General features: G+C 54.2%; 2 protein-coding genes across 7 annotated transcripts in view; one reads left to right on the forward strand and one right to left on the reverse strand.

The window, feature by feature from the left end:
• Positions 1 to 451: 451 nt before the first annotated feature.
• Positions 452 to 6,400, reverse strand: NTHL1 (nth like DNA glycosylase 1; the record flags this gene model as incomplete). 2 transcript variants are annotated; one of them, XM_079795487.1, is made up of 6 exons in its annotated part: positions 452 to 953; positions 1,039 to 1,144; positions 3,204 to 3,363; positions 4,273 to 4,443; positions 5,090 to 5,319; positions 6,262 to 6,400. In XM_079795487.1, 6 exons carry the CDS (start codon positions 6,398 to 6,400, stop codon positions 830 to 832), a joined length of 930 nt encoding a protein of 309 aa, XP_079651613.1. In that variant the 3' UTR covers positions 452 to 829. The 2 variants fall into 2 exon arrangements, 1 of the variants encoding a protein (XP_079651613.1); XR_013814880.1 differs by lacking the exon at positions 452 to 953 and having other exon boundaries at positions 1,038 to 1,144; positions 2,934 to 3,363.
• Positions 6,401 to 6,502: 102 nt separating this feature from the next.
• Positions 6,503 to 26,313, forward strand: part of TSC2 (TSC complex subunit 2) — a 36,819-nt gene continuing 17,008 nt past the window's right edge. For all 5 annotated transcript variants that reach the window (XM_079794384.1, XM_079794380.1, XM_079794381.1 and 2 more), the window contains exons 1-20: positions 6,503 to 6,617; positions 7,158 to 7,321; positions 9,491 to 9,577; positions 11,804 to 11,914; positions 12,810 to 12,954; positions 14,004 to 14,121; positions 14,530 to 14,578; positions 14,965 to 15,090; positions 15,440 to 15,513; positions 16,650 to 16,776; positions 17,559 to 17,702; positions 18,559 to 18,696; positions 19,253 to 19,356; positions 19,829 to 19,910; positions 21,023 to 21,178; positions 21,656 to 21,772; positions 23,312 to 23,434; positions 24,306 to 24,412; positions 24,613 to 24,763; positions 26,017 to 26,139. In XM_079794384.1, coding sequence (XP_079650510.1) covers positions 7,184 to 7,321; positions 9,491 to 9,577; positions 11,804 to 11,914; positions 12,810 to 12,954; positions 14,004 to 14,121; positions 14,530 to 14,578; positions 14,965 to 15,090; positions 15,440 to 15,513; positions 16,650 to 16,776; positions 17,559 to 17,702; positions 18,559 to 18,696; positions 19,253 to 19,356; positions 19,829 to 19,910; positions 21,023 to 21,178; positions 21,656 to 21,772; positions 23,312 to 23,434; positions 24,306 to 24,412; positions 24,613 to 24,763; positions 26,017 to 26,139 — 2,220 coding nt within the window. In that variant the 5' untranslated portion in view covers positions 6,503 to 6,617; positions 7,158 to 7,183. The remainder of the gene's footprint in view (positions 6,618 to 7,157; positions 7,322 to 9,490; positions 9,578 to 11,803; positions 11,915 to 12,809; positions 12,955 to 14,003; positions 14,122 to 14,529; positions 14,579 to 14,964; positions 15,091 to 15,439; positions 15,514 to 16,649; positions 16,777 to 17,558; positions 17,703 to 18,558; positions 18,697 to 19,252; positions 19,357 to 19,828; positions 19,911 to 21,022; positions 21,179 to 21,655; positions 21,773 to 23,311; positions 23,435 to 24,305; positions 24,413 to 24,612; positions 24,764 to 26,016; positions 26,140 to 26,313) is intronic.

Consider the following 26,313-nt stretch of genomic DNA (forward strand, 5'->3'; position numbering starts at 1 on the left):
TAGAGTAGAAGGGAGGGAGGAGGGGGAGAGACACATCCATTGGTTGCCTCCTGCACAGGCCCCTCCCGGGCTGGGGAACCTTCAACTGAGGTGCATGGCCTTGACTGGGAATCAAACCCACAACCCATTGGTCTGCGGGCCACCGCTCTAACTACTGAGAAACCAGCTGGGGCAACAGGTCTCATTTTAAACCTCCCCTCCCTGAATCCATCCACCTGGTAGCCAAGTCCCAACTCTTCTCAGCTCCTGCTTCCCTCTCCCCCCTGAGGCCCTTGCTCACCTCCTCTGCCTGGTGAGGCCCAGCTGCCTTGCCAACACCTCCTCTGTGAAGTTTTCTGGGCCCTGGCACCCCCTGCCTTCATATAGCCCCCCAGCAGGTACAAAGGTCAGGCCTCATGCTCCGTGGCACCCAGCCTGGGCTTCCTGGTGCTCTTTGGAGGCCAGGTGGCTCTGTAAGCACTGGGGGTAGGGCCTCCCGGCAGTGGCAGGCTCTCAGGGTGCACAAGTTCAGGAGAGGGGTGTTTCTGGGCCCTCAGCCAGCTGCTGAGGGAGGGAGGAAGCCCAGGCCTCCAGCGTCACCAGCAGGCTCCTCAACAGCTGGCTCCAGCTGGCTCCCATGATCCATCTCTTCAGTCTGAGCTCCTGCACCCACCCCCCACGTACACAGCCCAGATTGTCACGTCCACATGCTGGCCTCCCAAGGGTAGAAGTCAGACAGATCCCAACTGTTGCAAAACCCCAAACTTTATTATGAACAGGCTGCAGCTCCCCAACAAAGTCGCAGAATAGACACGGTCTTCAGAGTCCCAGGCAGCTGGGCACAGGGCCTTCAGAGTCCCTGTGCAGAAGGGCACAGGGCCTGGTTGAGGCAGGTCTGGCATCGAGGGCGGACAGGCAGACAGATCTGCTGGCCGAAGCCCACCAACAGTCCATTAATCTCACTCCACAGGTCCCTGTGGGGTGGGAGAGGGTTAATGCAGAGCGAGGGAGGGAAGGAGGGAAGGCGGAAGGGGAGTCCATCCTGCCCCGTTGCAGCACCTGGGCAGCCAGTCCTCCAGGGCTGCACGGGTCTCCTCCGGGGACTTGGTCACCTTCTTGGTCCACCTGAGTCGGTTGGCAATTCTGTGCACATGTGTGTCCACTGCTGCTTGGAGACAGGGTGGGGTGAATGTGGGGCAGGTCCAGACACCCCATTCTTGCCCACGGTCCCACCCATTAGCCCAGGTTGGTGAGTCGCCCTGGCTTCCCACACAGAGCTCTGAGGGCCCTAACTGCACAGTACTAGCCAGTCGTGAGAGTGGGTCCCCAGGCCACCACTACTGCTGGGCAGGGGCTGTAGCCAGGAACCAGAGGACTTGGGCCCTCATTTGGGGTGCAGGGAGCAGTGCCTCTTGGCCCAGCCACTGGCTGTGGGTGCCAGCATGAGGCTATTGCCTGCAGAGCCAGCACCTGTAAGGAACAGAGTGGGCAGCCCAGCCAGGCCAGCTCCAGCTGTTGTCACCTGGGCTGCAGCCCCTGCTCCCCTTTACAGCCACCCCAGAGCCCAGCCTGGGCACCCAATCACCCAGGCCTCCTTGCCCAGCTATCTGCAATCCCTCTCCTCCTGTCAAGGAGAAAGCCAGTCCCTGCATCAGCTTTCTCTTCCTGCTGCTAACAAGCCCAGGGGGAGGGTTACACCCTTGGGTCCTCCTGCCTCAGTTTCCTCTTCCATAACATGGAGGTGACCGTGCTCCCGAGGCCCAACCGAGGGTCACACCACACTGTGTGAGGCTCCTGTGGGCTGGTCCAGGAGGGCAACTGTGTCCCCTGCTTTGTGGCCAAAGCGCAGAGAGGCCAAGTGCCTTGCCCAAGGTCACCCAGGTGGGGAGGCAGAGCTGGGATCAGCTTTCTCATGAGGCAGCTTCTCCTGGGGAAGCCCCTGGGAGGCAAAGCCTGCTCTCCTCAGGGTTTCCCTATGGGTGACCAGAAAGGATGACATTCTGACACTCCTGTTAGGGCGGTGGGCAGGGGGCCCTTCACCCGCAGACCTGCCAGACCACTCCCGGGAAAGAGCTGAGGACAGCTGCCCAGATAAGCTCGAGTATTTGCCGAGAGGCTGGCATCTTCAGGAGCCCTAGGGGAGGCTCTGCCCTGGCCCCCTCCTTGGCCCAGTTCTGGCTCTCTGGGGCTGCCGTCCCTAGCTGCCTTTCTACTCATGGGCAGTGCTGGAAGAGGGCCCCACCCAGGGGGCAGGCTGCACAGGCTGTGGAAGCTGAGGGGATTCCCACCTCTTCCCAGCCCCGCCTTCTGGAGTCCCAGAGAGGCCCTGTGGTTGGGGCGTACAGAGAGGTTACGGGTCAAGCCTTGGTTTCTGGGCTGGCTGGGCCTGCTGCTGGGGCCTCAGAAGCCCCAACTCTCTGGGCAAAGACCTTAGGAAGCAGCCGCTGCACCCTGACCCAGATCCTGTCTCCACCCAGAGATCCTCCGACGCCAGGCTGCTAGGCCTGGACCCAGGAAAGCGATCCCAGGAAGAGGCTCCCCCACTCCCAGTTCTCCTCCCCATCCCCTTAGCCCCGTGGTCGGCAAACTGCGGCTCGCGAGCCACATGCAGCTCTTTGGCCCCTTGAGTGTGGCTCTTCCACAAAATACCACGGCCTGGGTGAGTCTATTTTGAAGAAGTGGCGTTAGAAGAAGTTTAAGTTTAAAAAGTGTGGCTCTCAAAAGAAATTTCAATCGTTGTACTGTTGATATTTGGCTCTGTTGACCTAATGAGTTTGCCGACCACTGCCCTAGCCCATTCCTCCTCTCCCTGGGTTCCCCTGCCTTCACAACATCACCCTCATCTGCCCACACTCGTTCCAGAGCCTCCTGCTCTGGCCCTCTCCCCCACCTCATGGCTTTGCAGATGCTGTTCTCCTGCCTGGAACATTGTTCTCCTCTTGGCCCCGCCTTACCCTTCAGCTCTTGGATGAGTTATCACTTCCACAGACTCCGAGTCCGTCCCCGGAGCCCAGCACAAAGCAGGTGCTCAGCAAATGGATTAGTGCTCATCTCCGGCGGGACAGGCCTAGCTCAGTGCTGGCAATATCTTTCTGACCCTCTGGGCTGAGTTGTGGATGAGGAGACCTGAACTGGGGTTACAGGTCAGAGGGTATGGGGAACCCTGACAGCAGTCAGCAAGCTCAGAGCTGGCCCCACCCTCCTCATGGGCACATGCCACTCACCAATGCCTGACACAGTACCCCAGGCCACAGCCATGGCCAAGTGCGCCATTTTGGGCCCAACGCCTGGCAGTGCCACCAGCTCTGCCACAGAGGCTGGGATGTCCCCACCATAGTTCTGCTGCAGGATGGCACTGGTCTGCTTGATGTACTTCACCTTGCTCTGAAAAATGGGGAGGGGGGTCAAGTGCTGGAGGTGGGAGTAGAGTCCAACCTGGGAGGACAAGGCCTGAGGAAGGACCACAGGTGCCCAAAGCTACCCAGGACACACTCAGAGGCACCTGTTTGCTCCTGTCCCCCTAGGAGGTAGGCATGAACCAAGGAAACAGGCAGCCTGAGGGAGGCCCAATTCATGCCTGGACCCCTGCCTTCCACCTGTTTGGGCCAATGGCATATGTTAGGGGTCCAGCTTGGGCTCCCCCCTGCCCCATCATTACCCCCAGAGGCCAGGCAGGCTAAGCAGGCCCAGCCATGCCAGGAGCTGGGTTTAGCAGCACCTGGACCTTCAGGAAGGAAGGCTGGAGTCTGGGGTTCCCTGCCAGCCAACAGGCCAGCTGGGCGGTTCCCATCCTGTGCCTGAGCAGACAGGGCTATTTAAAACCCATCTGACACACTGCAACCCACACCAGTGCCTAGGGAAGTACCACACCCGCCTGGCCACCTTCAATAGATCTGCCTCCTGGCCACCCTGTGCTGTGGCCTCTCGGGGACTCGGGAGGGGAGGGTGTGACACACCCCAGGGAAGCTCGGAGTAAACAAAGGGGAAGGTGGATGGGCAGCCTCAGTGAGAAAGGGAAGGGCCAGGCAGCTGGGTGGGGAGGAGGAGGAAGGAAGGGGTGGGCTGCAAACAGGAAAGGCCAAGGAGTTCTGAGGCCTGGACTTGAGGCCCCACTGCCTGGCCCCCTGTGGACTGCTCAGAGGGGTGGGGGACTCTAGTGAGAACTCATATCCAGGCCCGTGGCCAGAAATGTCCAACCCAGCCTCCTGCCACCCCCACAGCTGCCCTCAGCGACCCGATGTCTTTCCCAGGCCAGTGGCAACCCTGGCCCTAGTTGCCACAGGCTGGGCTCACCCTCCAGAAGCCCACGGGGTAGATGAGTGTGCCCAGGGTGCTGTCATCTGTCTTCAGGATGTTATCCACCGTTAGGCCCTGGGCCCGCAGCCGCTGCATGGCACCCGCTGTCACCTGGTCTTTGGTCTGGCTGGAGAGCATCAGTGACAGCAGCACCTGGTACCTCTGCACCTGCTCACAGTGACAGGACCAGAAAGATAGTCGGTCCTGGGTGCTCACTGTGGGCCAGGCTCTAGCCAAGTCCTTTACCCACGTGGGAACAGACCGGACGTCAGCTTCCTACCTACCTTGGCCAATGGGGGAAGGTGTGTGGGATCTGATCTGGGCCTGCTTTTCATCTATAACATGGGGACAATAATAGCACCTGCTTCTCAGAATCACTGTGAAGCTTAAATGAATTTTCACTACACTTAGACTTGTACCTGGCACAATGTCAGTGCAGCAACCATTGCTGTTATTGTTATCTCTATGTGAATGATGCTACTACCCATTTTACAGACAAGCGAACTGAGGCCCAAGTCACTCAGTGGAAGAACTGGGATTAGATTCACGTTGATCAAAGGACCAGGCTCTGGGCTAAAGAAGTGCAAAAAACTCTTTCTCTATCAGCAAATTTACTGAATGCCCCTGATGATCCAGCACAGTGCTGGCAGAAGGCAGAGCACGAGGCCTCATTGGCTACCCGGTGAGTGCTCTGGGTGCCAGGTGTGCATCCTCTCAGGGTGGTGTCAGCTAAGAGCTGCCAGGTGTCAGGCCTGAAAGGAATCAAGCATCTTGTTCAGAAGAGGGTCACCAGGCAGATGGGGCCCCTCCCTACCTTTGGGGGAACACTGGGGTCATAGCAGTGCTCAGCCCCCAGCTGGTCCACAGGTGCGTCTTTCTCACTCCTCATGGTGCGGATGTTTGCCAGCTGCTGCTGCCAGTCCTGAGGCTCCCAGCTTGGCACCTTGATCCCCTCTCCTTTCTCACCATCTGAGGCTTCATAGGCCACTTTCAGGCTTCGTGCCTTCCGCTGACGCTTCACAGGTTGGTGGCTTTTCCTTCCTTCTGCAAAAAAACGTCACTCAGTCCCTTCAGTGGGGGACATAGGTAAGGATAAGGTGCTCTCTCATCTCTCATTCTTTCGACAAGCATCCATCATCCATCATCTACTACTGGGGAGGGGGTATGCCCTGTCTTCTGTAGCACACATCCGGGACAGGTCAGCCTTCTTTGTGACACTGCCCCCCTGACCAAGTCCAAGTTAACAGATGAGAACTCTGGTTAACAGCCTCTACCATGATGCCCCTTAATCTAGTCTCCACATTGTCGAGAGAACTTTGTAAGACCAAAATTGGATTGTGTCACTTCCTGTTTAAAAATCCTCATTGGTTTTTCCTTGTGCTCATAATGAACTTAAACTCTGTCCTGGCATCAAAGCTCCTGCCTATCTGGCTGGACTTGTCACCTGCCTATTCCTTCTAGCCCCAGTTCCTCCCACTATGCTTCTGGCGGGTCTCCTTTTCTGGACTACCCCTGGGGTCCTGGGGTGCCTATGGGAATCCCCTTCTGGCCAATGCTGCACACATCACTCTCTAGCAAGGAGAGAGGACTTCTGGCTAAGGGTGTCTTGGGCACCCGACTTCTCTGAGAGGTAAGCAGCTATGACAATAGAGCCAATCTGCCCCACAGAGAGCTTTGGCGCAAGTGGAACATTCCAGGACAGGCTGCTGAGACCCAGAGAACGTCCTTGTTTAGGATGAGGGTCGGGATAGTGTGAGCTCCTGGAACCCAGCCCCTGACTCCTGGGAAAAGGGCGCTAGGTGGGAACCCAGCAGCACGTAGGGCCGAGGAACTTGCTTGCTGCCGCCGGGTCTGCCGCGTTCGACGTCCGGATCCCAGCCCGCGCAGCTCGGAGCCCTCCAGGGAGGCTCGGGACTCCAGCCCTCAGTCCCTTGCAGTTTCCTCCCTCTCCCCTCCTCCCTTTCCCTGGCCGGGTCGTGGCGCTACCTGCAGCCGACTTTCCCCTTGGGAGCGGCGCGGCCTCTTCCCCACTCCCCCTCGGTCCGACCCCAGGTCCCCGGCTCCAGCTGCGGGTCACCATCCTCGTGCCCGCGGTGTTCATGTTGAACTCCTGCGGACTACACATCCCGGCGGCCCCCGCGGCACTGTCATGTGACTTGTGTCTCACCCATTCTTTTGGCCAAGGGAAGCCTAGAACTACGACTCCCAGCAAGTCGTGCGGCGGCCTTGGACGCCCACCGCTGCGGCAGTGCGCATTTCCGGCGGCAGGTCGGGGCAGGGGTGTGTGCTCCCTTCTCCGCGCTGGGACCGCCCGGCCCCGCGCGCCGCGGGCGCGGCTCGGGGTGAGTGCCTCGAGGTTCCCCGACCACTGATGCCCGCCCAGACCGCGGTGTGGCCCGGCCCCGAGGGGAGGCGGCCGCGCCGGGCCTACTCGGTGATGAGGCGGCGGGGGCGAACCCCGCAGTGGCCCGGGCCCGGGTCCGGGTCTAGGCCGCGCCCCCCTTAGCCTGACCCTGGAGCTCCAAGCTCTCCATGGTTTTCAGTCATGGCCACTGAAAGGGGGTTCCTGCTTCCCGCGTCCCTCCGAGAGTCCTTCTTTACATGGAGGGGAGAGAGATGGCTAATGTCAGGGCTTCCTAGGACCCGCGGTGCCCACCCTTCGCTCCCAGTTCCCCTTCCTCACCCCATGCACTAAGGGGCGGGCGGCCTGGCGTTTCCCAGGTTTATTTCTGGCCTGGGCAGTGTGGCTGCGGTTGAGTTCTCTCCAGGGGCTGTGGGAGGACAGGTGCCCACCAGAAAGCTAGGGTTCCGGGTGGCTGTAGGTCCGCAGGGGCAGGTGTGTGGAGTTGTTTCTGAGATCTCTGCCTGTTGCCCCCGCGCAGAGTCCCATGTTGCGTTCCTACCCACCATGGCCAAACCAACAAGCAAAGATTCAGGCTTGAAGGAGAAGTTCAAGATTCTGTTGGGACTGGGAACTTCAAGACCAAATCCCAGGTCTGCAGAGGGCAAACAGACGGAGTTTGTCATCACAGCGGAAATCCTGAGAGTGAGTGAGCTGCCTGTGTCTTCCCTGCTGGCCTGGGAGGTGCAAGGAAGGCTGGGTTTGGTCTGTCAACAGGTTCTGTGGGAGATGAGTTGCTGGTGACAGTCTGTATGGGGCTGCTGTCCCCAGTACCAGGGAGGCTTACATGTCCTTTTTTCTGGAGATTTAGGAAGTCAGAATCTTGACGACTTGGTTCAGCACATGAGTTAGTATTCAAATGTCAATTCAAGAAAACCTGTTTTATGATATGGGATATGAATGCCATGGTCTCCACAGGTGATTAGGGTTATGACCATGTGTAAACTAGTAATTTGTGAGAAGTCTTTATTTTTCGTCTTTATTTGAATCTCCCTACATTCCTGACACCGTACTTTGTCCATAAATAAATGTTGTCTTTGTACTTTTGTTATTATTTTTATTTTTGAAAAACTTTTACTTATTGATTTTAGAGTAAGAGGTAGTGTGTGTGTGTAGGGGGGAGAGAGAAACATCAATTTGTTGTTCCATTTATTTATGCATTCATTGGTTGCTTCTTATATGTGCCCTGACTGGGGATCGAACCCACAACTTTGGCATATCTGGATGATGCTCTAACCATCTGAGCTACCCAGCCAGCACTTAGCTTTTGCACTTTTATTTTATTTATTTTTAAAAATTTTTAATTGGTTTCAGAGAGAGGAACAGAGAGGGAGAGAGAGAGAAACATAAATGATGAGAGAGAATCATTGATCAGCTGCCTCCTGCACATCCCTACTGAGGGTCCAGCCAGCAACCTGGGCATGTGCCCTGACCAGGAATCAAACCGTGTGACCTCCTAGTTCATAGGTTGACACTCAATCACTGAGCCACACTGACAAGGCAGCTTTTGCACTTTTAAAGTATCCCATTCAGAAACTAGAACATCGCCCTAGCTGGTTTGGCTCAGTGGATAGAGCATCGGCCTGCGAACTGAAAGGTCCCGGGTTCGATTCTGGTCAAGGGCACATGTCCGGGTTGTGGGCTCGATCCCCAGTCGGGGACTTGCAGGGGGCAGCCGATCCATGATTCTCTCTCATCTTGGATGTTTCTGTCTCTCCCTCTTCCTTCCTCTCTGAAATCAATAAAAGTATATTAAAAACAAAACAAAAACTGGAACGTATGCTCATCACCTGGTGAGTTACCCTTTGAATAACACAGATTTGAACTGCACAGGTCTACTTAAATGCAAATGTTGTGTGTTTTTTAAAAATTGAATGTATTAGGGTGACATTGGTCAATAAAATTATATAGGTTTCAGGTGTACATTTCTATAATACATCATCTGTATATTGCATGTTTACCACCACAAGTCAAGCCTCCTTAAACCCAGGTTTTTAAAAAATCCAGGTGTAAGTGGACCCTCAAGTTCAAACCCAGCATTGTTCAAGGGCCAACTGTATAAACAAAATGTGACACAGCCATACAAAGGAGTATTGCATGTCAAAAAAGGAACAAAATACTCATACATGTTAATTACAACATGGATGAACCTTGAAAACATGCTAAATGAAAGAAACCAATCACAAAGGTTCACATAATGTGTAATTCCATGTATATGAAATATCAAGAATAGGCAAGCCCATAGAGACAAAGTAGATCAGCCTTTGTCAGGGCCTGGGTGGAGAAAGGAATGGAGAGTGACTGCTAAGGGGTATGAGGTTTCCTTTTGAAGTAATGAAAATGTTCTGTAATTAGTGGAGGTGGTTACAAGCATTGCAGATATGCTAAAACATGAATTGTATGGTTTAATTTTTTTTATTGATAAAGGGTGGGGGAGAAACATTGATTTGTTGTTCCACTTATTAATGCATTCATTGGTTAGTTCTTGTATGTGTCCTGACCGGGGATCGAACCTGCAACCTTGGCATATCGGGATGAAGCTCTAACCAACTGAGCTACCCCACCAGAGCCTTAATTGTATGGTTCAAAGTAGTGAGTTTTATATGATGTGAATTTATCACAATAAAAAAATGCAGTGATGGAAAAAAAAGTCTGTTTTCACTCCACTGAGATGGAGTAATGCCTAATTTCAGAAAGGTCTGTTGCAAGTCTCTAGAGTGGGAAATACGGTACAGTTCTTAGGGTGGTCTGTGCTTGGCCATTAGGAGATCAGTTGCCTGAGCAGGCCCCTTTTCCGTCTTTTACTTTTTCCAGGAACTGAGTGTTGAATGTGGCCTCAACAATCGCATTCGGATGATAGGGCAGATCTGTGAAGTCGCAAAAACGAAAAAATTTGAAGAGGTAGGTCTGTCTCAGTTGGGTTACTTCATCTTAGTGACCGGGAAGCTTCTGGAAATGCCCTGAGCACAACCCTGAGGGACCAATCCTCTGTGGAGATGGAGAGCAAAGGGATTAAGGCTTTCCCAGCAGATTTGAGAAAGGGGTTGTAGTAGTTTCCAGAAATGTCCTCTTTTTTTTTTTTAATAGGTATCATCTTTAAAATATATATATATTTTATTGATTTTTTACAGAGAGGAAGGGAGAGGGAGAGAGAGTTAGAAACATCGATGGGAGAGAAGCATCAATCAGCTGTCTCCTGCACACCCCCTACTGGGGATATGCCCGCAACCAAGGTACATGCCCTTGACTGGAATCGAACCTGGGACCCTTGAGTCCACAGGCTGACGCTCTATCCACTGAGCCAAACCGGTTAGGGCCTTACTTGTCCTCTTATTACAGATTTGGGGAAAGGAAAAATAGAGGTGTGTCAGGGAAGAGTGTGGGTTTCATAGAGAACAATTCAAGGCCCACTAGTCTGTCTTTTGGGGAGAGGAGTGTGGTTGGTGGTATCAAGCGGCCTTACAGACACAGGCATATTTATTTCAGCCAGCGCTTTCCAGGCTCTCTCCTGATGTCCAGGGCTCTGAGTTGGAAGCTGTCCTAGAGCACTTCAGGGGCTCTGCTTTAGCCCTGCACGGCGTTTGTGTGAGTCGGGGGAGATGTGGACCTCACACCTCGCAGATTCAGATCTGCTAAGGGGGAGAGTGACCACTGCACCCTCAGCAGCTCTGTCTGAAACATGCAAGCTGCACATTACCAATGGTAAATGTGAAAATAGTAATACTTTCAACATAAAGATACTTTTTTTTTAAAAGTGAAAATAGGTATTTGTGTTCATAAACTTACCTTTATAGGTACAGAAAGGTGAAATGTGGTTGAGCTGCTACATGTGAATAGACAGATAGGTCTATGAGGCTGCGATAGTCTACAAACTCAGCGTCCATTTTTGTTATTGTTGTTTTGTGCCCCCCCCCCCCCAATTGATTTTTTTGAGAGAGTAGAAGGAAGGGGGAGAGATAGAAACATTGATGTGAGAGAGACACATAAGATTGGTTGCCTCCTGCACGCACCCAGACCTGGGCTGGGAATTGAGCCTGTAACTGAGGTATGTGCCCTTGACTGGGAATCGAACTTGTAGGCCGGCGCTGTAATACTGAGCCAAACCTGGCTAGGGCTCAGTGTCCGTTTTGTTGTATCAGGAATATTGTGTATGGGGCAAAGGAGGTGAAGTTCAAGTATATCCTGAGTTAGTCAGAATGTTGGTCAGACAAGATCTAAAAGACATATTGGTCCCACTCCTAAAAGGAGTGAGCTCAGGAAAGGGTGAGTCTGATGAAAACCCGGTTGAAGAGAGTCTGGGATGGTTAATGTAGAGAAGGGAAGGTGACGAGAGATCCTGGGTTGCTGTAGGGAACAGGAGCCAGGTCTCCCATGGGCTAGGTGGATTTAGAGGCAAATTCCAGAAACTTGTACAGAGTTTTGTGGGTTTTTTTAAATTGATTTCAGAGAGGAAGGGAAAGGGGGAGAGAGATTAGAAACATCAGTGATTGAGAGAGAATCATTGATTGGCTACCTCCTGCACACCCCCTACTGGGGATCAAGTCTGTAACCGGGGCATGTGGCCTGACTGGGAATCAGACTGTTACCTCCTGGTTCATAGGTCAATGCTCAACCACTGAGCCACACTGGCCAGGCTTGCACAGAGTTCTTGACAGGTCAAGCAAGGCAGCAGAGGTGGGGAAGGGAATTGGTACAGAGTGGCCCATAGCTGGGCTGGTGTGTTTACACAGAGGGAAGCCAGGGGGTGGCTTTCTATGTCAGGCTACAGGCCCGGGGACCACTGTGGTGCTTCTTGTTCTGAGCCTCTTCTACTGGCTTTTCCCACCAGAGTCTGAGCAAGCTTTAAGGTGGACTCCCTGCGATCTCTGGAGGCAGCCTGGGCGGTTTCTCTGTCCTGCCTGCCCTTCTCTCCCTCCCCTAACCTGTGGACTGGTGAGGGTTTTGAAGTGGCTTGCAGCTTCCCCTTGTCAGGCTCATGGTCACTATGGGCTGTGACAGGCATACAAGATGTGGGCTTTAATGACGCAAGGTCTAAGTCAAAAGACCCTGTTGTTCTGCTCTGCCCTTTGCTCTCCAGTTGAGGGGTCCAGCACACCCTAATCTCTCTCCCCTCTTTGCTGGTGGCAGCATGCAGTGGAAGCACTCTGGAAGGCAGTTGCAGACCTGCTGCAGCCGGAACGGCCCCCAGAGGCCCGCCACGCAGTACTGGCTCTCCTGAAGGCCATCGTGCAGGGACAGGTAAGGGTGTTGGGTCTGTGCTCAGGTGGAGCTAGGATGGGTGTGGGATAATATTGGGCCACCCACTGACTGCTCCTGCTGGTCCCACTTGGATTCTTGTCTTTGGTGAAGGCACCAGGCCCAGGGCCTGTAGTTCCCAAGGTCTCTGTAGCTAGACGGCCGTAGTGGGCATCCTGGCATTGCCTCTTGTATCTGTGGGGTGCTGGGCAAGTCTCTGGAGCTCCCTGAGCCTCCATCTCCTCACCTATGAAGATGCTCATGGCTCCTTCCTCTTCTGGAATGTTTAGAGAGTAAATGAGGCAGTTTATGCAAAATGATGAGAACGGTGCCTGGCACAAGTGAGCCACAGTACTGTTGCTCTTGCTGACCTCGTTCCCTCTCCCTGGGCCACCCATACTCACTGTGCTTTGGCCACACTGGTCTCTGCTGTTCCTGGACCACTCAGGCCACCTTCTGCCATTGCTGCCTGGAAGGCTCCTCCCCTCCTCTGTTTCCTCAACTCCTTCACACCCACCTGCCCCAGAGGCCCCATCACCGTCAGTGCAGTTAGGTCATTGTCATTGTCCTGTGAGCACAAATGTGTCCACCCTGGGCTGTGAGTGTGGTAGAGGTGGGGGTATGGAACTGCACTGTCCCTACTGTGTGCCCACAGCCAAATACATAGTGGGTGCTTCACACATGCTGGTCAGATGACCGGTGCGTCTGATGCCCTACTCCGAGCTGCTCTGATGTTCCCAGTTTGTCCCTCATAGCCAGTTCCTGTGGGAAGGAAAAAAGGCCCAGAGTTGGGAGTTTTGGAGCCTACTGGACTTCCTGGACTCCTTCCAGCTGCCCAGAAAGCCCAGGTGACCAGGGGATCCAAGCAGGACTGCTGACCTTGTGATTTTGTCTTCAGGGGGATCGCTTGGGTGTTCTCAGGGCCCTCTTCTTCAAGGTCATCAAGGATTATCCCTCCAATGAAGACCTCCACGAAAGACTGGAAGTTTTCAAGGCCCTTACGGATAATGGGAGACACATTACCTACTTGGAAGAAGAACTGGGTGGGTGCCACACTGGGTGTGAGGTTTCTCTGGCCTTGGTGATCAAATTTAATCTGGGATGTGGAAGCCACTGGGGCCCTGAGGGAGCGCTGCAGTTTGCAGGAATGGCCTACAGACAGCGCTGCACCACACAGCTCTGCTTACTCATGTACAACCTGGGCTAGCCACCCGAATCTCCTGGGGGAGCTTGTTAAAAATGCAGAGTCCTGGGCTTCACTCCAGACCTGCTGGCTCAGAACTCCTGGGGAATGTGTCTTCGATGTGCCTTTCAGGCAGGCAGGAGGTGGGGTCCTGAGCTCTGCTGTAGGAAGTGCAGGATGCTGAGCTGGGCATTAGACTGTGTCACCCAGAGTGCCCTGAGGTTTCTGGGGGGCCGGGGCCGCCTCACTGGGTCTGCCTCCTTGCCCTCTTCGTGCCCTGGGTCTGACCTCCAGCTCTCTCCTTGGTGGCTTTTCTGCTTGTTGTTCTGATGGTGTGAGGTTTCTGTGAGTCTTGAGATTTCATGTCACTGGTCAGGGGAGGAGGGAAAGGAGGAGGAAGAAGTAAATCGGACTAAATTCCTTGCTGTTGTATTGGCCAGAAATGGGCCTCAGCTGTTAGTTTGCCCCCAGGACAGGTGCTGACGGGGTCATGGTCAGGTTTGCTGTCTAAGTTTACTTGGCTAACGCCAAGCATTGCTGTGTCTCCTTTGAGAGATTCTTTCTGGGGTTGGGGGGCTGGGAATCTGCCTCTTAAACATGTGTCCTGCTGACGCTGGCACCTCTAGCATTGGGGCCAGGTCTCAGCCTCAGATGCACAAGCACTGCTACCGATTCTCAGCCCAGATCTCCCTCAGTGCATGCTGGGGGGTGGTGAATTTGAATTCCAGAGTCTGTGACATGCTGACCTGCTCAGGCTCCAGCTGAGCCTCCCTCGACTTTGTGCATGTGTGACCTGCCTGTCATTGCATGGGGACTGAAGATGGGGTTTCCAGCATTGAGTGGGATGGGATGTGTTTTCCTGGGCAGGAGGTGGGAGGAAGTACATTGCTCTCTTCCTCTTCTCCCCAGCTGAGTTTGTCCTGCAGTGGATGGATATCGGCCTGTCCTCAGAATTCCTTCTGGTGCTTGTGAACTTGGTCAAATTCAACAGCTGTTACCTCGATGAATATATTGCATCAATGGTCCAGTAAGAAAAGAATTCTCATAACGTTACTCTGATCCTAGTCCCACTGTCTTGGGTCTTTAGTTCAGCTCTGTAGGGTGAATAGAGCTGTTGAAACCACCAAATAAATGGAGAAGTTAGAAGTGATCATAGCCACCTGCTACTTAAGTTGATATTTTGAGGCTTGACCTAGTATTTTATTTTTAATGGATGTAATATTACCTGGTTTTATTTACTTGTCATTTTTTCTAAACACTCTGAAATCCATGAGGGCAGGGGCAACCCTGAGCACCTGCCTATCCGTGGATGAGTGGGGCCCTAGGGAGGAGGAGCCCCTCATGTAACTGACTCTGTGGAGTATCAGAAAGTAAACTGGAGCCACGCAGCCTCTGGGAAATAGCCTTTCAGTTGACTTTGCGCTTCCTCCAACAGCATGATCTGCCTGCTGTGTGTGCAGACGGTGTCCTCCGTGGACATAGAGGTCAGTAGCTGCCCTCTCAGGCAGTTTCTTTCACCCTCCTTCTGGATAGTCTGGGTGGGCTCTGGGATTAAGTCCCCTCACTGACCATGTGGCTCCAGGCAAGCTGCTCGGCTTCTCTGAGCCTCACACTCTCCTGTAAGTAAGGGTGATTGGGTGACCTCTGTTGTGGGGTCATAGTTCAGGATGGGATGATCCACAATGTTTGGGATGTAGAAGTATCCCCCAGACACTCACTTGCTCTTGTGCTTTTGAGGAAGGCTGCTTTGGCAGTGGGAAGGGGCAATAGTTACTGACCAAAGGAGGGTGGGAAGGAGGCTGGGGATGTTACCTCCCTTTGGGCAGGAGTTGAGGCAGGACTGGTGTGACCCCTCTCTCCACCCCACCAGGTGTCTCTGCAGGTGCTGGATGCTGTGGTCTGCTACAACTGCCTGCCAGCCGAGAGCCTCCCCCTCTTTATTGTCACTCTCTGTCGCACCATCAATGTCAAGGAGCTCTGTGAACCTTGCTGGAAGGTGGGGGTCTGAACTGTTATCCTAGAGAGCCCTTCCCTAGGTGAAGGTATAAGCCAGGCACATGGCAGGACAAGGGCCATCTTGTCTTGAATGAACGGCCATCTGATTCTTGGAATGGCCACACAATGGCCTGTTAAGGGGAGTCCAGTGACATTTCCCCAAGGTGGTTGAGCTGAGGTCAGGGTTTTGGTGGCATTTGGGGAACTCTGCGGCCTCTGTGTTTGGGAAGAGATGGTTGAAAATGGCTGGACATGAAGGGTGTTGGAGCAGTGGCTGTGCAGGGCTGGCCGGAGTGTGGGGTCCTGGGACTCGTATCTGCCAATGGTATCTGGTGTGTTTTGTTCCCCAGCTGATGCGTAACCTCCTGGGCACCCACCTGGGCCACAGTGCTATCTATAACATGTGCCGCATCATGGAGGACAGGTGAGTGTGGTTAAGGCCTGGGCAGAAGGTGAGGGTGAAGTGGCTGGATCGGCTGCTGCAGAGCCTTCGTGAGGAGGTTGTCTGTGTTGGCTCTTGCCCTGTGTAGGCGAATGGGGAGGTTTCCTGTTCCTTTGGGGTGACTGCTCCAGAAGCTTGCGCTAAAACTAGAGCGTACATCTTAAAGCTCCTGATCTGCTCTCCTCTTCAACTTCTGCTGGCAAAATCAGAACATTCAAAACTGAACTTGAAATCTCCCTCCCATATTTGGATCTTGTCCACTGAGGCTGCCTCACCTTTGATCCTGTTTCGAGGCCCTCGCCCTCACCTCTCACAGCCAAACCATTATCTGTCCTGTTGCTTCTGTCCCTTAGAGGAGGCTCACATCTATCTGTCCACCAAGAGCCTCCACCCCACCCCTCAGCTCTCATCTCCTCCATGGACTCCTCTACCCACTCTTGGCCTTTTGAAGTCCGTTCCTCCACACGGCAGCCACATGTTCTTTTTCCAACACAGATCTCTGTCATCCTTTGCTTGAAGCTACAGTGGCTCTCAGGGCTCTCAGATCAAAACCAAACTCCTCCCTGCAGCAAGGCCTGGGTGCTCAGGCCCTGCCCCAGCCATAGCCTCTCATTCCCTCCGTCTTGCCACGGGCCTCTGCACGTGTCCTTTGCTCTTGCTGGAGTATCTTTCACCTTGGTTAAGTTTCTCTGAGTGCTCCTTGACATCTAGGCGCCATTGTTGATTCCCTGAGCACCCCAAGCAGGTTTGCTTTCCTATCCCGTGATTTTCCTTCTTAGCTGTGATTTGAGGTAGCAACTGGCATTTCCTTACGTGGCTCTTTGGTTCATGTCTGTGTCTCCTGGACTGTAAGCTCTCTTTCACCTCCATGCCCTGGCATCTAGCATGGCTCCGTGGTGAGCAATGTGTGAATGAATCAGATGGTTGCTGCTGACCCTGACCTCTGTGTTCCCTGACCAGCACTTCTCACCAGCTTTGCTTCTGCCCCATAAGTGCAGGGACCTCTGGGGAGGCCACAAGGAGCCTGGGCCCACCCTGAGCCTACCCTTGGGCCCTGCAGCAGGCAGACACTGGCCCCAGGCTCTGCTCACATTCGTCTTTCTGGGGAACATTTTCAGAGCCTACATGGAAGATGCCCCGCTGCTGAGAGGAGCTGTGTTCTTTGTTGGCATGGCTCTCTGGGGAGCCCACCGACTCCATTCTCTCAAGAACTCCCCGACATCTGTGTTGCCATCATTTTATGAGGTAACTCATTTTTTGTGCCGCAGGAGCTGGTGAGAGCCAGAGAACTCACCTCATTCAGGTTTCCTGCCTGGCCAGAACAGACCCATTGGACGGGTTCTGTTGCAGGGGCTGTGGGGATATTTCCAGTCCCTTGCTTTGCAACTGGGAATGAGGTTTAGGGCCGTTTGAAAGTCCCATCCTCAAGCAAATCGTGTATCTTAAGAATTTCGTATCTTGAAAATTATCATTAGAACTGCTCAAGGTTCCGCCAGGGATGGGACACTAACTGGTGAGGATTTCATTTGGTGATATCACTCGCTCTAGAATGGAGGCCAGTGATGGGCTTCTGTTTCCATGGTGCCTGGTCGTATTTGGAGTACTTTCTGTGTATGTTTCTCATGTAGTTATCACAGCACCCCAGTGAGCGGGGCCATTGTACCAACTGCATCTTCCCACAGGGAAAGCAGCTCCGACGAGCTGTGTTGTGTACAGGGTCAGCAAAGAATCTCCTTATGGGCTGTTTTTTCTGCCCTGCCACCCCTCATTGGGCAGTGGAGTGTGGGGTCTTCGGGCATAGCTTGCATCAGGGTAGCTTTTAGGCTCCTCTAGGCCAGTAAGTCAGGGCCCTGAAAGTTAGCTGAGCCGGGCCTTTTGGAGCCAGTGCAGAAAACACTTCTGGATTCCTATGATACTTAGGGGGCCCGTGAGATAAGCGTGGGTTTCATGGGTGACGTGATGGGGGCTTCCTGTAGGTGAGCAAGAAGTGGCTGACCATTGCCTGCTCCCTGGGCCTTGTGTTCCAGGCCATGACCTGTCCAAACGAGGTGGTGTCCTATGAGATCGTCCTCTCTATAACCAGACTCATCAAGAAGTACAAGAGGGAGCTCCAGGCTGTGACGTGGGACATTCTGCTGAACATTATTGAACGCCTGCTTCAGCAGCTTCAGGTCAGGCCAGCGAGAAGACTGGGCACAGGGAGGACCAAGACCATGGACAAGCAGGCCCAAGGGCCCTTCCCTGGGGACCAGGGCCTGGACCTGTGGGGCTGGCTGGTTCATCTCACCTGAATGATAGCTCTCATAAGACCTTCCCTCTGAGCCTGTCTGGTGTATTCCCTGATGAGTTTCAGTGGTGTCAACTCGCCATCCATTAAAGACAGTTGGGTTGCGCTCCATCATTGGGAGCAGGAATATGTAGCAGGTGTTCAAGGGGGCAGTGCTGGCATTGATCAAGATTGGGTCACCTTTATGGCCTGGAAGTGGACCCTGAAGACAGTTCCCTCAGCATCTAGAAAGCCAGCCATAACCTTGGTATAATATTGGAGGACAGTGTGACCACAGCAGGAAGGGGGACATGCTGATGTGGGGGCTGCAGAGATCACACAGTCGTGTCTAGCAAGGGCTCAGAGCTGGGTCTTCTGGGGACTAGCATGGACCAGTGTTTAGGTGGCCAGCCAAGGGGAGGAAAGACTGGACTCTCATCCCTCATTGTCCACTGACCAGCTGGCCAGGTGGTGCTTCATCCCAGAGTGGCAGGCTGGAGACCATTTCCTGGGTCTTCAGAAGGTGTTTGAGCCTGGGGAGGTGTGAAGTACTGGGAGCTGGTCCCTGTGTGGGCACAGCCAGGACTCCCTGGGGGTGGTGAATGAGCAGGAACAGCCCGGCTGCCTCCTGGGTCCCAGCACCGTGGGGGTCATTCCCCCTGTCCAGTGGAAGGGCCTGGGGGGGATCTGGATGCAGCTGGTCTTGAGTCCTTGAGGGAAGCCAGAAGTCACTCCTGTGTAATTGCACCTTTGTGTTGCAGAGCCTGGAGAGCCCAGAGCTCAGAGCCATTGTCCATGACCTGCTGACCACAGTGGAAGAGCTATGTGATCAGAACGAGTTCCATGGCTCACAGGAGAGATACTTTGAGCTCATTGAGAGATGTGCAGACCAAAGACCTGTAAGACCACCTCTCGAAAACCTGGTGGGGCCTTTGCTGCTCAGGCAAGAGGGTAGTTCCGCCAGGCTTGTAGGGAGGGTGGTTCTGCTCAGCTCTGGGAACCCTGGCTGTGTGGGTCTGAAACTGTGTTTGAAATAAAGGCTCCTGCTCTCCTGAGATTTGTACTCCAGCAGGGAAGTCTGTGAAGGTGTCAGAAAACAATGTGTGGCTCAGAGCACAGTGCTAGCCTAACTGTCAGTTTCCTCCCACCTGTGCGGAGGAAGGTGCTGGCCAGCGCCGTGGAGACTTGTTGCTTAGCATGTCTGCTCTCTGGGCGGTAGGCAGTCCTTGTGCCAGAAATGCTCAACTTAATGCCAAGGCTTTACATGTGCTTTTAAATGAATTTTCGCTGCTGCCAGTAAAGCTTTGTCTTGGTAGGCTCCCCACCTGGGCCTTGAAGTGGCTGGTCTCACTGAGCAAACTGTTCTCCTGGGCCATTAGCACAGGGTGTGCTTATAACAAAATCTCTGGAGAGGCCAAGTGGCTCATTCACAACAGGTTTTTCTTCTTTTGACAGGAGTCCTCCCTCTTAAACTTAATAACCTACAGGGCTCAGTCAATCCACCCAGCAAAGGTTGGCTGGATTCACAACCTGCAGTTACTGATGGAGAAATTCTTCAGGTAGGGAGACCCTGGACACCTCTTGGGCCCTGGAACCTGACCCTGTGTCTATGCCTTGGGCCGGGGTCTAGGACACAAAGAGTGAGGGCTGTCCTTTCTGATTCTTGAAAGTAATCATTCTCAATGAGCAGGAAAATGTTGTTTTCCTGTAGGGCAGAATCTCGAGGCCTCTGCTTCTTGCTGTGGAGTGGTTGTATAGAAAGATGCCTCTCTAAGGGCCAAGCTCTGTGTCTCATTCCCCAGTTCTTTGGATGTTGACAAGCTGGGCCCCACACAGAGAGAAACAGTCAGTGCCTTGCCACCCAGGCTGGGGCGGGGGGGGGGGGGGGGGCGCTTAGTTTCCTGCGGTGGGCCTGGGGTCTGGGCCCCCAGGGGAGCTCTTGGAGTTTGGGGTGTTAGCTGGGCCGGGTGCAGGGGGGAGGCGGGCAGTGGTGCTCCCACCAGGCCCCAGAAGGTGTGCCTCTGCCCCTAGGAGTGAATCTCGCAGTGCTGTGCGTATCAAGGTGCTGGACGTCCTGTCCTTCGTGCTGCTCATCAACAGGCAGTTCTATGAGGTGTGTGTCCCATGGCTGGCGGGGGCACCCTGGGGCATCAGGGGTGAGGGTGAGGCTGGCCCTAGAGGCCCTGCATGGCCCTCACTGGGCACTGAGAGCCTCCGGGGATCTGCCCGGGACTTGGGATCTGACACACTCCTTTATGGCAGGTTTTCTCAATAGCTTTGTCTGTTTCTCCCTTGTTTGTTTATCCATCCATCCATCCATCCATCCATCCATCCATCCATCCATCCATATATCCATCCATCCATATATCCATGGTATCCTCTGCCAGGCCTGTGCTGGGCTCAGAGGTGTGGCTGAGCAGGCAGGAGGGCACAGTTCCTGTCCTGTTAAGAGTTTTTTGCAGAGTCTTGCATGGGGATGTTTTCTTTCTTTTTGTCTTTGTAATCACACTCACTCTCTAGACCCCAGCCCGACCACTAACTGCTGGGGCAGTGCCAGGCCCTGCCTGTCTCTACTGCCAGTTTCTCCCTCCAGCCCATCTTTCACTGGGTTTGTGGCCAGAGCCTGCCCGCCACGCTCTTTCCCCAGCAGATGCACCTCAGGCTCTGTGTGTTGCCCTTGCTTTTCAGCACACCGGGCGTTCCGGTGCTCCTCCTCCCCTCCCAGCTTCCCTTTCCCTGAGTCTCTGTGTCTTGGCATTCCAGCCTCCCTCAGAGTCCAGCTTAGTGCCGCTCTTCTAGGAAGCCGCTCTGGGTGCTCAGGTCCCTCACGTCAGGGTCAGTCTTGCCCTGCCTTCCCGAAAGCTCTCGTCATGCTGTCCTATTCAGGTGGACTCCGTGATGTTAGGGACAAGGCCTTCATACCCCAGACGCACACACAGAGGGCCTTCCATGTGAGATTATGTTAATTGTGATGGTCAGTGACAAAGAGCAAGTGAGGACATTCACTGTTGCATCATGTCTGATCCTGAGGGCCTGTGCCTATGCTGGGCCATCATGTAGCCACTGCCATTCTCCCGAACTGAGGGGCCAGGCAGAGCACCCGGGAAGGGACTCTGGCAGCGCTGACCCATCGCTGCCATGCATTTTCCCATTTGGAGTGGTCCCTTAGCTGCTTTCCAGCCTCTGTCGCAGGCAGCTCCCCTCACTCCACTGTGCTTGCTGTAGGAGGAGCTCATCAACACGGTGGTCATCTCCCAGCTCTCCCACATCCCTGAGGACAGAGACCATCAGGTCCGGAAGTTGGCCACCCAGTTGCTGGTGGACCTGGCCGAAGGCTGCCACACCCACCACTTCAACAGCCTGCTGGACATCATTGAGAAAGTGAGAGCCGCTGGGGCTCCGGGTCCCTGGGCTGCCAGAAGGACCCCTCCTGTTTGGGGCAAGGCCCTGCATGCAGCAGCATGCTCTGGACTCTGTCCCCATCCTCTGCAGAATGACTGGCTGGGTCTCTCAGAGGCAGGCCTTCCCTCCCAGCAGGGATGGGCGCTGTCTGAAGATCTGCTGGGCCTGCTGCTGCTCAGCAATGTCCTGCTGCCCGGGGCCTGGGAAGCGGCTTGGTGGTAGCCCAAGTCGGGCTGGGGTGGGGCTTGGCCCATGGTCTGCCTACACAGCCAGCATCCTTTCCTTTTAATTTTGAAATGCACCACAGTGTCTAAATGATTCCTCAGGTGCATAAAGTGCGTCTCTCCTTTTGAGAAATAAAGGAGAAAGTGCATGCTGGGGAAACGTTTGGAATTTAATGGGTGCTCCTTCTGGGAGCCTGGAACCGGGATTTAAATACAGATCTTCTCTCCAAAGGTGATTGCCCGCTCCCTCTCTCCGCCCCCAGAGCTGGAGGAAAGAGACATGGCGGCATACTCTGCCTCCTTGGAGGATGTGAAGACGGCTGTCCTGGGGCTTCTGGTCATCCTTCAGGTGGGCCTCCACTCTTCTGGGAGGGGGTGTGATGACCAGCTGTGTCTGTTAGAGTGCTGATCTTTAGGGGACACATCTCCTGGGAGAACTGGGCTCCATGGGGGTCAAAGAGGGCAGCCTGGGTGTGATTCTGACTTGTCACAGCATGGAGAGGAGTGGACTCAGCCTGGTCAGGGCCATACTGTGCAGAGCCATTCCTGAGTCATTGCCCAACAATGCCCTCAGCTCTCCCAGCAGTAGAGGAGGGAAGGGCTGCCATCCATTTGTCCCCATGGTTGTTTGATTTTATCAAAGCTTTATTGAGATATAATTTAAATACCATACAATTCATCTGTTTAAAGTGTACGATTCAGTGGTTTTCAGTGTATTCACAGAGTTGTGTAGCCATCACTACAGACACTTTTAGAACACCTTTATCACTTCAAAAGACACCTATGCCCGACTGATGTGGCTCAATGGGTGAGGGTTGACCTATGAACCAAGAGATCACCAGTTTGATTCCTGGTCAGGGCACATACCTGGGTTGTAGGCTTGATTCCCCAGTAGGAGGTGTGCAGAAGGCAGCCGATCAATGATTCTCTCTTATTGTTGATGTTTCTATCTATCCCTCCCTTCCTCTCTGAACTCAATTAAAAAAAAAAAAGAAAAAGATACCCTATACCAGTGGTCGGCAAACCGCGGCTCGCGAGCCACATGTGGCTCTTTGGCCCCTTGAGTGTGGCTCTTCCACAAAATACCACATGCGGGCGCGCACGTACAGTGTGATTGAAACTTCGTGGCCCATGCGCAGAAGTCGGTTTTCGGCTCTCAAAAGAAATTTCAATCGTACTGTTGATATTTGGCTCTGTTGACTAATGAGTTTGCCGACTACTGCCCTCTACCCCTCACAGAGCATCCTGCGTGCTTGTCCTGCCCTGGTTTATCCTCTGCTGTGTGGTGTTGAGTGTACTCTTTCAGCCCGCAGGGTCTCCTCTCACACACGGCTGTGTGGCGCTCTGCTGGATGGACTTTCCTGGTTTAGTAACTATTGGTTCCCTGTGGATGATAGGGACGAGGCTGGCTCTGATTTTTTGCTATTACTGCATGCCTGCGTGTGGGGATGTCTGAGGGGCAAAGTCCTGGAGACTTTGAAGTGTTCATGCATTTTTTTAAAAAATATATTTTATTTTATTTTTTTAAAAAATATATTTTATTGCTTTTTTACAGAGAGGAAGAGAGAGGAATAGAGAGCTAGAAACATCGATGAGAGAGAAACATCGATCAGCCGCCTCCCGCACCCCCCCCACTGGGGATGTGCCCGCAACCAAGGCACATGCCCTTGACTGGAATCGAACCCAGGACCCTTGAGTCCGCAGGCTGACGCTCTATCCACTGAGCCAAACCAGTCTTGACATGTGTTCATGCATTTTAAATGGTAGATGCTACCCAGTTGCCTCTAAAGCTTGTTCTGGTTTCTCTCCTCCTGGCTGCCAGGGTGACAGCTCCCTGGCTGCATTGTGGCCTCTTGCCCTCCTGGTGACCAGCATACTTTCTCTGCAGACCAAGCTGTATACCTTGCCTGCCAGCCACGCTATGCGTGTGTACGAGATGCTCGTCAATCACATCCAGCTCCACTATAAGCACAGCTATACCCTGCCTATTGCCAGCAGCATCCGGCTGCAGGTATGATGGGGCTGCCGGGCGGGCCTGAGGTAGATTCCCCAGGGGGCCCAGCAGCTGCCTCAGTCGTGGTGGTATAGTGACCTCAAACAGGAGACTTGGTGGCAAATGTCCGTGGGAGGTGGGGGTGGGGGTGGGTCCTCCATCAGACTGTCCCCTCCGTTAGTACCAGCTGTGGCACCTGCTGCCCTTCTCTTTGCCTGCAGCCTGAGAGCTTCTGTGGCATGTCAGTCTGAGTCACACAGGGCCTGGGATGGGGACAGAGAAAGGGTGTCACAGCAACTTACAGGGTGGCATGTGTTCCATTCCTGGTGCTTCAGAGTCTGTCAGCAACCTACAGCAAAGGGTGTGGCTGTGTGGGGTCGGGGGCTTGGCAGGACAAACTGCCTTGAGCTTCCACTGTGCAGGCTGGCACCAGGCTGAGCCGAGGTCAGACAGAAGCCCGGCCCTCCCCAGGGCATCTCCCTGATGGGGCAGCCCTCTGTCATTTAGGGAGCCCAGTTAAGGGACCCTTCCTCCACTGTCACTGGAGGAGGTGACAGTGTCCTGAGCAGAAGTTTGCTCTCCGGCACTTCAGGCCTGAAGCAGTGCTCTCCAGCCAGCATGAAAGGCGTCCCTTTCCTTTGTCCTGGGGGAGGGACCTATGGTGTGAGAGGCCACAGCATTGCCATCTGCTATGGGACTGTCACAGAGCCCTTGGGCTCTGAGGGAGAGGGCCGTGAATGCTGCACCTCACCACCTGCCACTGTCTGCGTGGAGAAGCTGGGGTGTGTTTGTTGTTAGTGGAAGCAGCCTTTCCTGAGAAACGTGTGGGTCCGAGGGCATGGGTCCATTATGGTCCTGCTCTGTGGATGGCGCTTTCTATTCCCTGCAGGCCTTCGACTTCCTGCTGCTGCTGCGGGCCGACTCACTGCATCGCCTTGGCCTGCCCACCAAGGATGGCGTTGTGCGGTTTAGCCCCTACTGCCTCTGTGACTACATGTACGTGTGGGCTGACCTCCTTCCCTCTGCCCCTGTCAGACCTCTTTCCCCAGTTTCATGGCGTTAAGGTTACAGGGCAGGTTGGTGGAGCTAGCTGCTCTTCACCCCAAGGATCGTCGTGTGTCTGAGGGGCCCAGTGGTCTTCTTACCCTATGGATCGGGGGCTTCAGCCTCAGTGCTCTTCCCGTTTGCTTCCACAGGGAGACAGAGAGAGGCTCTGAGAAGAAGGCCAGTGGCCCCCTGTCACCTCCCACCGGGCTGTCTGGCCCAGCATCTGCAGGCCCCACTGTACGGCTTGGCTCTCTGCCCTACTCCCTGGTCTTCCGTGTTCTCCTGCAGTGCTTGAAGCAGGTGAGTTGGCTGGTCCCTTGAGCTCCCTAATGGCAGACTGAGCAATGACTGGTGCTGCCAGAGTGTCATCATACAGTTCCTTTCCCTGTATTAGTGACCTTGGGAAGTTCGTTGCTGGTTTTCAGGTTCTACCCTGAGGTTCCACAGTAGTTCTGTAACTATGTGTTGAGCACCTGCTGTGTGCAGAGTTGGGTGTGGAGATGTTCCTGCCTCCAGGAGATGGTTTTGGTGCAAGACTAAGGTGTATAGACAGACAACTGGAATCATGGAGCAGGGCTGGCTTCAGGAGCATAGATTGGCCTGTGGGACTGCAGTCACATCTGGTTGGGGCACCTGGAGGGGAAGTAAGGTCAGTTTTGAAAGGCAGGGAAGGTTCCAGGGGCAGGAGTAAGCAAGCTTTGAAGTAGGGTCGGTGCAATTCTGTTAGCAGAGATGTAGCTGGGTGGAGATGGGGAGGCAGAAGAGTTTAGGCCCGTTTCCTGACGGGCCAGCAAGAAAGAAGTGGACAGCAGTGTGCCAGGGCAGGGAGGGGCAGGACAGCCTGTAATGGGCTAGGGGAGCTCCTGAGGGCTACAGCGGAGGGCAGGGCAGGTTCCCTGGGGTGCCTGACGTTGGCGCTAAAGGGGACCATCCGAGATTTCCTGTGACTGTCAAGGCCTCTGTATCACAGATGGGGTCTGAGAAAGGCTTTCAGGATTTGTGGCGGTTGGTGTAGCTCATGGGCAGTGGTCACCTCTAATGGAGGTTGGGAGGGCCACCAAATGGGTCTGGTGGTGCCATGACTGTGTCCTCCCATTGTTTTGGCCCTGGGTTGACTTCAGTCCTGCAACAGTTACCCAGGCTCGTGGATTGTAGATGGATGCTTGCTGCTGCTCCCTTGGAGCTGGTTAATAGCTTTTTCCTGCTGTACCTTATCTATCGTGCTGAGTGGGCATCCGTGAGGCCCCTTAGGTTCCGTGCAGTAGGCAGGCAGTCCCGTGGTCTCTGTTGGGCGAATGGGAAGGATGGAGCCAGGTGTGTGGAAGTTCCAGATCCAGCTAAAAAGAGAGGCAGTGTTGGCTCTGCACTGGGCCTTCACTCAGCCTGGCACAGGGCAGCTGTTACCCTGCCTAGAAATGTGGAAAACAGAAGTGGAGGGTCCACAAACCCCACCCCCACCAGCTATTCAGCTCCAACTAGCGATTCAAACTTGGAAACTCCATCTCCCCTCTTCAGGGTGCAGACCTCCCCCTGACTGACCCCTCTTCCTGCAGGAGATTGACTGGAAGGTGCTGAAGCTTGTGCTCAGCAAGCTGCCGGAGTCGCTGCGTTACAAGGTCCTCATTTTCACCTCTCCGTGCAGCGTTGACCAGCTGTCTTCTGCTCTGTGCTCCATGGTAACATGCTGCTTCCTGTGTCACTCACTGAAGGGTTCCTGTGCCGCTGGTGGTGGTGCTGCAGCATAGTTCCTCTCTCTCCAGAAGGCTTCAAGGCCCTGGGTGGCGTGGTGAAACCAACATCATGATCAAAGCATTTCCTTCAGAGATGTGATCTCTGTCTAGAATGCAGAC

Source organism: Cnephaeus nilssonii (genome assembly GCF_951640355.1).
Source record: "Cnephaeus nilssonii genome assembly, chromosome: 2".
Lineage (NCBI taxonomy): Eukaryota > Metazoa > Chordata > Mammalia > Chiroptera > Vespertilionidae > Cnephaeus > Cnephaeus nilssonii.